At 36.9% G+C, this 13045-nt stretch overlaps 4 protein-coding genes across 4 annotated transcripts; all 4 read left to right on the top strand.

The window, feature by feature from the left end:
* Positions 1-92: 92 nt before the first annotated feature.
* TDA5 (Tda5p) lies at positions 93-1146 on the top strand (the record flags this gene model as incomplete). The annotated part of the gene is made up of 2 exons (XM_003955084.1): positions 93-172; positions 237-1146. The coding sequence occupies 2 exons, from the start codon at positions 93-95 to the stop codon at positions 1144-1146; spliced, it is 990 nt and encodes a 329-aa protein (XP_003955133.1).
* Positions 1147-1540: 394 nt separating this feature from the next.
* On the top strand, positions 1541-3490 carry MAG2 (RING-type E3 ubiquitin transferase MAG2; the record flags this gene model as incomplete). The annotated part of the gene is made up of 1 exon (XM_003955083.1): positions 1541-3490. The coding sequence occupies one exon, from the start codon at positions 1541-1543 to the stop codon at positions 3488-3490; it is 1950 nt and encodes a 649-aa protein (XP_003955132.1).
* Positions 3491-3783: 293 nt separating this feature from the next.
* CRN1 (coronin) lies at positions 3784-5646 on the top strand (the record flags this gene model as incomplete). The annotated part of the gene is made up of 1 exon (XM_003955082.1): positions 3784-5646. The coding sequence occupies one exon, from the start codon at positions 3784-3786 to the stop codon at positions 5644-5646; it is 1863 nt and encodes a 620-aa protein (XP_003955131.1).
* Positions 5647-6187: 541 nt separating this feature from the next.
* Positions 6188-12940, top strand: SEN1 (DNA/RNA helicase SEN1; the record flags this gene model as incomplete). The annotated part of the gene is made up of 1 exon (XM_003955081.1): positions 6188-12940. The coding sequence occupies one exon, from the start codon at positions 6188-6190 to the stop codon at positions 12938-12940; it is 6753 nt and encodes a 2250-aa protein (XP_003955130.1).
* Between the last annotated feature and the right edge of the window lie 105 nt (positions 12941-13045).

Below are 13045 nucleotides of genomic sequence, written 5' to 3'. Positions count from 1 at the left end.
ATAAAATAAGAAAATTTTCGAAACTGAAAAATGGTTATTCAACCTTTGACCAAAGCCTCGCCCAATTGTGAAGCGTTTCCATTCTAAATGAGATGAGTATCGATATATTAATTAAGTATATACTGCTACCATTATTACAATATCCAAGCATATTGTTTGTTCCCTTCAGAGAGTATGTTCAATGTCGTTTTTCTTCATAGCCTTCTTCCAACCAAACTAACCGATCTAAAATAAAGAATTCCCCAAACTGTTAAAATAATATCAATTTTCTATTCTGTTTGCTTGAATGTTTTTTTGAGTATTAATTCATGGTATAAATGTTATGGGGCTCGAGATTGGAAGAAACTAAGCGACTATAACAATGCCGTTGTAGTTATTACTGGTGGAAGCAATGGATTAGGTAAGGCGATAGTCTACAGGCTGTTTTCCAAGTACCCCAACATCACCATTGTAAATATTGATCTACAAGAACTGAAGATGGAAAATAAGCGGTTGGTTCAACTGAAGTGCAATTTAGGAAATGATACTGAGTTGAACGATGCCATCAAATCCATTAAACAATTATACTCTGGCCAAATTAGAATGATCATTAACAATGCGGGAGTGAGATCGTCCTTCAAGAACTTTGATGAAGTGGACATACTCGACTTTGAAAATATATGTGCCGTAAATACGATGGCACCTATCAAATTGATTCAAGCTCTAGTTCCTAAGGCCTCGGAGACAAACTTACACAGTCAGTGCTACATAGTGAATATAGCAAGCACACTGGGGATTGTCACGCCGGCTAAAGTTACAAGCTACGCTGTAAGTAAAGCTGCTTTGATAGCATTTCATCAATCATATGGATTCGAGCTTATGACGAAAAATCGTTCTGATATTAGATTACTGTTAGTGACTCCAGGACAATTGAACACAGGCATGTTTAGTGGCTTTGAGCCCCCTCGTCAGTTTTTTGCGCCTGTTTTAGACGTTGACAATCTAGCAGAAAAAATATTACAGTGTAGTGAAAGAGGTGAAAGAGGTTCTATCAACGAGCCATTCTATGCTTATTTCGCTCACATGCTCATGTCAATGCCTTTTTCCATCCAAATAATGTTGAGAAAACTCTCTAAAATGGATGAATGCTTACCAGATGGAAAATAAAAAATATGACATCGAAATTATGACACATATAAATTCATATAAGGATTTTCTTAGACTGACTTTATAAAAAGTACATATTAATGTGATGCTGTCGTTTATTTTTAAAAGTTGATTTACTTTTTTCTGGGACGTACCGGGTAATAATATTAAAGAAAAGCGAAGAGTAAGGTAATCAATCCATGATGGAAGTATTCTCATCATGCTTGAAGATAAAATACTGAAAAGCACCCAAGACAAACTTAATTAGCACACTGTCGAACTATTAAGGGCTATTGTGTCACCTCTCTCGTCCAACTATCACTTAATAACCAAGGAAAACGATAAGTTTTTGGAACCTTTTATGTTGCATTGGATCTTATTCTAGATTATAGGTATAGCACTACATTAGATATAAATGTCCTCTACAAACAGTAGACCAGACGCCAATTTTCCTAAAAAAAATGAAGTTGAAGATAAGAAAGATGGACCAATGCATAATAGCTCCATAGAGAAGAGGAATTCTAAAAAAGAAAAGAGTTCTTCGAATAGAGCTCGTGGAGGTCAGAAGTCCACCAACAATCATGGTCGCAGACGCAGAATGGGTCAACACAGAAGACAACAAAACTATGCCAGGGCAGAAAACTTAAAAAATGAACATGGCTATGATTTAGATCTTTCCATACAAGAGGAATTAACGAGTGGTGATTTCAAATTAAGAGGACGTAGAACACAAGTTTCAATCAACCATCTACTAGATTTCCAACTACCTGAAATTGAAAGATCAAAAGACCTTGACGTAAAGGCTAGAAGAAATTTAAGGAGAAATGAACGTGGTAGGGAGCATATTAATTTAGTAGGCGATTCATTTATCAATGTCAACTACCGGATGCTTGTAAATGGTAGGTATGATTACGAAGAACAGTCTTGTGACCCCAATATTCCGATCCCAGATGAAAAAGTGGTGGGAGTAATCGTACCAAAAGGTCAAAATTGTCCAATTTGTTTGTGTGAGGAGCCCGTGGCTCCAAGGATGGTGACCTGTGGTCACATATTTTGTTGCAGTTGTTTGATCAATTTCTTTTCTATAGATGAAACTATTACGAACAAAGAAACAGGATACACAAAGAAGAAGAAATATAAGGATTGCCCGCTGTGTGGCAGCATTATAAGACCACAAAGAGTGAAGCCCGTTGTTTATGAAGAGGAGAATACCATTCCAGTCTTTAAGCAGTCTCCTAGTCCAGGAATTGTTTCAACATTCTATTTGATGTGTAAACCACTCGAATCAATGCTGCCGTTACCAGTAACACTAAAAAGAGATCCCAGGAAAATTGGCAACTTTCCTCCAGTACATTTGAAAGAAGTTGCATCATTTGGACGAATCGTTAAGTGTGATACACAATATAGCTTAGAGTTACTCCAACAGGATATCGATGCCATCAAAGTTCAACTTGATATTGATAAAGCGCTATACAATCAAGATGAAAAGTATTCGAAACTGGCAATTGAAGATGTGAATACAAAAATAGCCTCAGTCCTTTCGGAGGAAGCAGACAACCTAACTAACACGATCACTGAAGCTTTGGATCGTTTAGATCTGGATACAGATGTCAAATCAATATATGACGACTCCACTGCACATTTTTTTCTTCAGACAACTTTCCATTCACCAACTAAATTTTTCTTATCTCCTTTAGATATTAAGATTTTACTAACCGTCTTTCATAATTACAGTAAATTTCCTGACATTTTAGAAGCTATCGTCGAGAATGTCCATTATGGATCTATTGTAACAGAACAGCTGATCCGCAGACACAAATATATATCATACCTTCCCATAGGAACCGAAATTGCATTTGTTGACATTGATTGGAGAAATGTGCCGTTTGTTACGAAAGAAATCTATAGTCAATTTGCATCTGAATTAAATTCACGTAGAAGAGAGTTTAAAATTAAAAAGCAAAAAGAAGATAAAAGAAAGAAACTATATCAACAAAAACTAGAGGAAGAACAAGCTGAATTTTACAGAAGGGACTACAGCAATTATACTCCAACAAGTGACATGATACATTTAAATACCGTCGGGGACTCAAATTTGGCGCTAACTTCACTACCACCTTCTAAAACACCTTTGGGAACCGCAAGTGAAAACGAAGATTCAAGCAAAAAGAAATCTTACGAAGAAAGGACCATCTGGGGTACTTCTATATCAGTAATACCAGATGAAAAGACTTCCAGGGAAAACCAAGATTTTGAAGATATGCTATTACAAAGAATGCAGCAAGAAACAGACAACAGTCAATCATCGGGAAAAAGCAAAGGTAGAAAAAAGAAGAAGGGCAAAGTCCTTTTATTCAGTACTTAATATATAGGGAATATTCTATATAGCAAAAATAACAGTCTCTATATTAAGAAAAATTCTCTTCGCATTAATAAATTTGTATCGAAAGTGTAAATGACAGTATCTTTCTTTTCTTGAGGTACGCGAGATATCGACTTATTTATTGGGCTGTCCGAGAAAAGAAAGTTGAAGTTTTGAGCAACGTTGTTTTCTTTTTTGATTTTGAAGTGCATAGGACACTGACAAAACTCGTCTTATTCAGTAAAAGGGTAATATTGTGAGCTGCTTTAACAAAGTGATCGTATAAGTGTTGAAATATGAGTGGGAAGTTTGTTCGTGCCTCTAAATATAGACATGTCTTTGGACAAAGTGTCAAAAAAGAATTACAATATGAAAATGTTAAGGTAACTAATAACGCCTGGGATTCTAATATAATTAAAACAAATGGTAAGTTTTTGTCTGTTAATTGGAACGCTTCAGGTGGTGGTGCATTTGCAGTTATTCCTGTCGAGGAGGTCGGGAAGGCTCCAGATCAGGTTCCTCTTTTCAGAGGACATACCGCGCAGGTTCTCGACACAGATTTTGATCCATTTAACGACCGTAGAATTGCTTCCTGTTCGGATGACAGTAAAATTGCTATTTGGGAAATTCCAGAAGATTACTCCTTTCATAAGTATGTTGATGCTGACAATGAACCAAAAGATGTTAAACCCGTTAAGTGGTTAGCCGGCCATGGTAGAAAAGTTGGTCACGTTCTCTTCCATCCAGTGGCTGAAAATATCCTTGCGTCTTCTTCATTAGACTACACAGTGAAGATCTGGAACGTTGAAACAGGAGAAGTTGTTTACACGTTGAAACATCCGGACATGGTTACGTCAATGTCCTTTTCCTATAATGGTGCACACTTAGCTACAGTTGGCCGTGATAAGAAATTGAGAGTATGGGATATAAGAGCTGAAAAAATTGTCAGTGAGGGAGCAGCTCATGCAGGTGCAAAAACCCAAAGAGTCATATGGTTAGGTAACTCTGATAGATTAGCTACCACAGGTTTTTCAAGATTAAGCGACCGTCAAATTGGTATTTGGGATGCTTTCAATTTAGAAAAAGGTGACCTTGGAGGATTCTATAACGTCGATCAATCTTCTGGTGTTTTGATGCCATTCTATGATGATGGTAATAAAATACTATATGTTGCAGGTAAAGGTGACGGTAACATCAGATACTATGAATTTCAAAATGACGAACTTTTTGAGCTTTCTGAATTTCATTCCACTGAACCTCAAAGAGGGTTTGCTGTAGCTGCAAAGCGTGTCGTCAATGTCAAGGAAAATGAAGTCTTAAAGTGTTATAAGACTGTCGTCGACCAACGTATTGAACCTATTTCCTTCTACGTACCAAGAAAATCTGAAGAATTTCAGGAAGATATTTATCCAGATTGCCCTTCGGCACAGCCTGCTTTGACTGCTGCCGATTGGATTTCCGGTAAATCTGTGGATGGCCCGATTCTTATGAACATGATCTCCCTGTTCAATGGCGCTGAACCAACTTTTAATGCAGCAAAAAAGGAAGAACCAAAAAAAGAACAAGAGGCTCCAGTCGAAAAGAAAACTACTAACATTGAAAAGCCAGTGGAAAAGGAAAGCTCGGTTGATTCAGATCTTCCAAAAAAAGAGTCTTCTATCGGATCATTAGGGGAATCTCTCAACAATAACTCTTTAAGTGATGTCTTGAAAGCAGACGGTTCTGTCGACAAGTTGTTACAGAGGTCATCTGATTTAGATACTATTAATGGTGCTGAAGATCCCTCAAAAGAAACCTCAACTTGGGATGATGAAGACGATATCATCGAAATCAAAACATCTTCTCAACCTAATACTGTGGTTAAAGAAGAACCAAAGAAGGAAGAACTAAAGAAAGAAGAACCAAAGAAAGAAGAACCAAAGAAAGAAGAATCAAAGAAGGAAGTAGCTAAAAAGGAAGAACCAACAGACTCTAAAAGTTCAACTTCCGCTGGTGGAGCTGCTAAATCTCTTGGACTAAAGCAATCTGTAGAAAAATTATCCAATCTGGTGATTAGCTTGGAAACTGTTATCGATACTCTTCTCAAGGCCAATTTGGAAAAAGACGAGCGTTTAGCAAAGTTAGAAGAAAAGATCGATCTTTTATTGAAGAAGGAATAATCCTCCTTCAAATCCCTGTAATTTTATATAATTATATATTTGATAGATCATTAGTAGATACACACTATCTACGCTACTATGATTATTGACGTTCGAACCAACTGGAATATTTCTGTAATACTGTCTCATAAATATCTTCTTCACCCAAAAAAAAAGTCGTGTAATGGATGAAGGCGTTTCTCAAAAACTCGCCATTTTGACAAAAAATTTCACATACCAAATCATAATAAGTAACTTCATCTCTTATTGCTACACTAATCTATTGTTCAATATTCTGCATAAGTTCATTATCATCGAACAAACGAATCTCATCATTTTAATTATAAAAACTACCAGGATACATTTCAAGTTCTGTCCATAATAGAAGCCGGTTAAACTCTTCTATTGATTCAAAAGGGCATTTGTAAGTGAAACCTACCAGGCATTACATTTCTAACTGAGCATCAGAGAGTATACAATTTATTTACTTTCCTTATATAACGTACTTCGCTTTTTTCTCTCTCATTATTTGGCATAACCTCATAGCTTTGTTCAATTTTAAATGGAAGTGAATAAATCATTAGAACAAATTTATGAGAAAGCAAGAGGATATACTTCCACAATTGAAGCTGTATATCAAGGTACAAGTCATGGTCTTTCTGAAGCTCAATTATTAGGTGATCTTTTAAAACTGTTGGCTGAACTCCCTCCAGACTTTCATATATTTTGTGATCCAGTTCTTGAACCCATATCCATATTTTGTCTTACCATATTCTCATTCAATGAACAAGAAACTGCCCAATGGTTGAAAAATAAGTATAGTCCAATTCTTTCCGCCTGTGATAAGTGTATCCAGGTATTTGCCCGTGGCAAGTGCAAAATGCTCCAACATTTTGCTATCAAGAGGCAGGTACCACATGAACATGTAGCTAAGTTCAATGATCTAGTATGTTTATGGAGAGTGGAATCACTTCTCCCTATGTTAACAAGTGTTTCAAAAAATACCGAAAATGGCATATCTATTAGCAAAGAAGTTGAACTAGCTATGTTTGAATGCTTGTGTAATCCACATGTCTTAAGACTAAATAAGGATTTCAAGGCTACATTCGATGCAATTTTCAAATATTTTTATGATACCAAATATTGGCTTTTAGACCCTAATTCCCCAAACTCAATCAAAAAGTTGATAGCGGGTGTGATATACTGTTGGTGCGAAGGGACTCAAGAACAGATGTCATGGTCATTATTATTATTGACAGAATTACATAGGAAAAACTTTTCCATTTGTGCATCGGAACTGAAAGCTGATATATTAGACGAGGTTTCAATCCATGTTTTATTTTTACAGAATCCCAGCAACTGGAACGATTTTGTTGTCTCCCAATTTTGGAGTAGACTCATACCTATCTTCAAATTGTTTAATGCTGATGTTTTTGAAGAGTATTTCACTGTCCCAAAAGACATTGAATCATTAAAAAAGACCTTCACATTTCCCATAGAGTCCATTTTTATGCTTTGGTACAAACATTTAGCAAAGACTTACAATGATAAACCATTAGACTTTTTATTGCGGGCCTTAAGTATATTTCTAGACAAATTTGATGCTAATTTCTGGTCAAAGTTGGAACCATATACTTTCCACAACATTTTAGATCTTATATTTGATAAAAATGCATTCACCACCAAACTTATAAAGATTCAGAACAACAAAATTCCGGAAAACACCATTGGTAGTTATTTTTCACTGCAAGGTACAGTAACCGATTTACTATCGTGGACACTTCCATTCTATCACTCCTTATCCGTATCAAAGAGGATCCAAATGGTCAAAAAAGTGTCGATGGCATTTTTAAGAGGCATAGCAAATAATTCAAATTTGAAATCTGTGCCAAAAGGTTGCCTGATGAATGCATCAACAGCACTTCTAAGAGCTGTTTTAACAATCAAAGACGAAGACAGAGCTCGTTTATACACAACAGATGACTTCAAGACTGTTCTATTCACCAAAACTGATTCGAGAAATCTCTTGAACAATCCTCTAATCCAAGATATTGTCATTAAGTCTGCTACAAAACCGGCAGAATTCTGCCCAGGGCTAGGAAACTCTATTGACTCAGTTTCTACGTCGTCAATGATGGTCCTAGCAAAGTCTATCGATTTTGATATCTTGATGCTCTGTAACAGAACATTCAGACTTTACTCTAATAAATCAATAAATGAAATTCCACTACCGTTGAACCTTTTAAAAAACGTTACTGACAATATTGATTTGAGATCATTTCACGATGGACCATTGCTAGCAAAGCAACTCTTGATCAGTTTCAAGAACATTAATGGTCTTTTGACGATTCAGTCATCATCGGCAGTAATTCAAAAACATAATGACATTGTAAATGAATTTTTGCATTATTCGACCAAGCTAATAGAAAAGTTTGCAGATATTCTTCCAAATCAGCTATCAGACATATTATGTGATAGGGAGGCAGCGCAAGGTTTCTGGTCATGCATTTTCTCTTCTGACACCAGACTATATCAGGCTGCTACTAATATTTTGTATGACACTTTTGATGTGGAAGGAAGATTAGAAGGTATTCAAGCTATTCTTAATAGAAATCTAGAGTTCCATTTAAGAGCAATAGATTCTGTTTTAGAACAGCTAATTCAATGTGAGTTCTACGAACCCTGTCCTAGGGCAATAAGAGTCCTGATGGATGTAATAAGCTGCTTCGCAGATCCAGTTACTGGAATTATTTCAAACTATTCTTCTCTAAAAAATGAACAAACAGATAAAGAAGTTGAAAAATGTTGGCAATTATGCTGGTATTTCCTCGACACAATATACCGATGCACTCTCAAGTGGGCGTCCAAGTACGAGTATTCAGAATTAGAAAATTTTACTAAGGATACTCTAGATTTAAGCCGCTCTTTAATGGACTCTTATAGAGAATTCTCAGATATTCTCGTTGATAGCCAAGCAGATCTGTTTACCAGTGTTTTAAAAGCCTTCAAAAACATGCTTTACTGGCTACGTTTAAGTGATGAGGCACTTTTGGAATCTTGCGTCAGATTGATTATCAGCACATCTGACTTGGCTTTCGAAAAAAATGTAAAGTTCGATGATTCATTGATCGAAGTAATGGCAAGCTATGGGGCGAGGGCTAAAAAATACTCCAACAAACTATCTGAACAGCAAGCTGGTGAAATTTTGACAAAGACGAAACTCTTCAATAAGGAACTTACAGAAAGAGTTATACAGGATGCCGACAACTATCGTAGAGAGAAAGAAATGAGCAAAGTGAAAGCCTCCTCACTTGCTGCACCACAAACCGGAATGAGCCTCAACATAAATGCTACCTCAAATATGGAAACAAGGGCGGACTTTTTACAAAGAAAGGCTCTCTCTTCTTCCATAACTGGTAAGCCTAGACCGGGACAATCAAAAATTACCTCTTTTGGTGTGTTTCAACCAGGCGCTCCTTCGAGATTAAAAAGTGCTAAACAGCAGAAACCTTTGTCTAAAATGGAACTAGCGAGAAGACAACTAGTAAGTAACAGGGTTGTTCATCCTCCAAGTAGCTCAATCTTCAATACAAAACCGCAGATTCATGTAAAATCCGGAAACAGCAGCAGCGAAGAGAGTGACGATGAAGGTGATCTCGAAAGTGCAAGGGAACTATTTGCATCTGCAAAAGCAAAGGGAAAAGTTATCGAAACATTAGATATCAACGGCAAGGTAATCAAAAAGGATACAAAGGCAGAACTTGCAAAACGAGCCGAAGAGTACATGAGAAGAAGGCTAAATGTAGATTTGAATCCATTGTATGAAATTATTCTTCAGTGGGATTACAATAGACAGCATGATTATCCCGATGATGCAGAAATCGAATTTTATTCAGATGTTGCTGACCACTTCGGTTCAGTTACCTCGTATCAGAAAGTATTGCGACCATTGTTACTACTGGAATGTTGGCAAGGGCTTTGCTCTTCCCGTGATAGAACTGAAAACATGCCTTTCACCATGGTTGTCGGTAATAGAACAGCCGTTTCAGATTTTTATGAAGTATATGCATCCGTTTCGAAAGTCAAACTTCAAGCTTGTGGAATTTCAGAAGCTGATCTCATAGTTCTGGCATTCTTGCCTTACGTAAGGGGAAATGCTGAGGTAAACAACAGCGATTTCCGAAAAGCAGAGAATACATGTCTTGCCAAAGTGAAGTCCATAAAATATACGAAGAACAATAATGTCGACCTCACAATTAGAGTTCACAGGAGCCATAACTTTTCGAAGTTTTTGACATTAAGATCTGAAATTCATGCTGTCAAGGTTATGCAAATGACTACAGTCGAAAGGGAGTACCAAACTTTAGAGGGTCTTGAATATTATGATTTGGTAAGCCAAATCTTATCAGCCAAACCATCTCAGGCGCCCGCAGTTTCAAAAGAAGAAGTTGAAAGAGTGAAGGATAACTATAAGCTGAATACTTCTCAAGCAGAAGCTATCGTTAATACAGTATCGACTGAAGGGTTTTCACTTATCCAAGGCCCTCCGGGGACCGGTAAAACGAAGACAATTCTTGGGATTATAGGTTACTTCTTATCAACAAGAAGTTCAAGTCCATCTAACGCTATTAAAGTGGCTGCGGAGACCACAACTCTCAACATTGAACAGCTATTAAAAAAACAAAAAATATTGATTTGTGCGCCAAGTAATGCTGCTGTCGATGAAATTTGTATTCGTCTGAAAGAGGGAGTGTACGACAAGAATGGGAAGGTCTTTAAACCAAATCTAGTACGTGTGGGAAGATCTGACGCTGTAAATATAGCGATAAAGGACTTAACGTTGGAAGAGATTGTAGAGAAAAAGGTTGCTCAAAAGAACTACGAGTTCACCCAAAATCCCGAGTTGGACCGTAATTTCAATACTATGGTAGCAAAGAGGAGAGCATTAAGAGAAAAACTGAATAATGAGAACGGCTCCGTAACAAGCACCCTATCTACTGATGATATAGCAAAACTCCAGCTAGAGATCAGAGAATTGAGTAGACAATTGAATGTTCTTGGGAAAGAAAGAGATGAGATTCGTGAAAGGAACTCAGTCAACTATAGAAATAGAGATTTAGACAGACGTAATGCCCAATCGCAGGTTCTTGCATCTAGTGATATTATTTGTGCAACCCTTTCCGGTTCTGCCCATGATGTTCTTATATCACTGGGTGTCAAATTTGACACGGTCATCATCGATGAAGCTTGTCAATGTACCGAGTTATCGTCTATAATACCGTTGAGATATGGAGGTAAACGTTGTATCATGGTGGGCGACCCAAATCAACTACCTCCAACAGTGGTATCAGGAGCTGCTAGTAATTTCAAATACAATCAATCTTTATTCGTTAGAATGGAAAAAAATACCACGCCTTATCTATTAAATGTACAGTATCGTATGCACCCTGCAATTAGTTACTTCCCATCGTCGGAATTCTATGGAGGTTTGTTGAAAGATGGCCCAAATATGGATGCTATAAATCAAAGGCCATGGCACAATACACCTCCATTGACACCCTATAAATTTTTCAACATCGTGAGCGGTCGACAAGAACAAAACTCCAAAACAATGTCTTATACCAATATAGAAGAAATAAAAGTTGCAATTGAATTGATTGATTATCTTTTCAGAAATTTTGACCAGAAAGTTAACTTCAAGGGTAAAATTGGTATCATTTCCCCCTATCGTGAACAAATGCAAAAAATGAGAAGAGAATTCGTGGTATACTTTGGTGCTTCTATCAAGAATTTCATCGATTTTAATACCATTGATGGTTTTCAAGGTCAAGAGAAGGAAATCATTATTATATCATGTGTTCGTGCTGATGATACGAGCTCAAGTGTCGGCTTTCTGAAGGATTTCAGGAGAATGAATGTTGCATTCACCAGAGCAAAAACTAGTATGTGGATTTTGGGACATCAAAAATCATTATACAAGAACAAATTATGGAGAAATTTAATTGATGATTCTAGCAGAAGAGACTGTATGGAAACTGCCTATTCAGGCTTTTTATCTGGCAATAAAAGTATAACATATGGAAAGACGTCAAAAGAACGTTTCCATTCGATAGATGAAGATAATGATATATATGATCCTAATTCACAGCTTCCAAGCTACACAGCGGAAAAAAGGGAATTTCAAGAAGATAGTTCCACCTTTGAACCTGCTAGAAAGAGAGCAAAAGATGTACAACATGACTCCGCATTGAAAAAGGTTAAATCAAAGAAGAAAGACAAAAAGGATAAGAAGGACAAAAAAGATGGGAAGGAAAAGAAGAATAAATCAGTCAAAAAATCTGACGATACTACTGGCGATAAAGAAAATATTGAAAAACAAAAGAAGAAGGTAAAGATAACCATAAATGGCGAGGTCTCAGGGACTAGGAAAAAGTCCGCTATTTTTGGCAATACAGCTTTCGATACTAATACAAGTACGAGAGGATTGTATATAAACGATCACAACAAGAAAAATAATAAGCAAGCCAAGGAAAAGAAGAGGCACATTTCATTTTCTGAACATTCGACAGTAATACCTGATAGCGGTGAGCTTAAAAAGCTGGCACCGTCCAGTAGCATTCCAGTTCCCAACAAAAAAGCATCAAAGAAGTCTTATGAATCTTCCGCAACGGAAGAAAAGAAGGAAGAGAGCGCCCATGATAATGACAGTGAGGACGACTACTCCCCATCTTTACCATCCACTCATGTAAGTGAGAGAAGAGTGACTGAAGAGGACCAAAACCCATCTGGTGCATTGTGCGATAGTAAAAAGGCGGGAGAAATCGTGAGGGCAAACTCCGCTTTAAACCCATCAGGAAATGTTACCATTTATGAAAGTCGTAATACTAGAAATACTGGACATACATTCAATCCTGCTATCCCGATTACTGATACAAAATCAAATAACTATCCTATACAGAAAGCCACGACTGATTATACAGAGTTGGAGAACTCCTCAGACTCTTATGAGCCGGCAGAATTGACGGGTGATCACGCTGACAAAATTAAAACCTCAGAACACCAATGTGCACAATCATCAACTATCCAAGTAAAACCATTGGAAAGACTATCTCAAAAAAGTTCTCTAAATGAACAAAATGCGCCTTCAATTTCGCCACAACAAAAGCCACAGGTGGGATCGTCAGACCAATCCAGTGATAAAAATGCATCTCACCGATTGGCAGCTGCAAACAATGGAGCTGGCGGAGCCAGGCCTATTGGTAGAAAGACCTCTTCGTCAGTTTTCATTCCTAAAAAGAAAAGACCTTTCAAGTAACTATCCGCTATACACTTCACATCATAATATAAAGATTTATAGTGCCAATGAATATTTATTATCATACATATATTCTTGTACTTTACGTAATATATAATATGAATG

The sequence above is a fragment of the Kazachstania africana genome, chromosome 1 (assembly GCF_000304475.1).
Source record: "Kazachstania africana CBS 2517 chromosome 1, complete genome".
In the NCBI taxonomy this organism is placed as follows: domain Eukaryota; kingdom Fungi; phylum Ascomycota; class Saccharomycetes; order Saccharomycetales; family Saccharomycetaceae; genus Kazachstania; species Kazachstania africana.
Note: the sequence above shows the minus strand (reverse complement) of the source record. Positions and strands in the feature narration are given on the sequence as shown.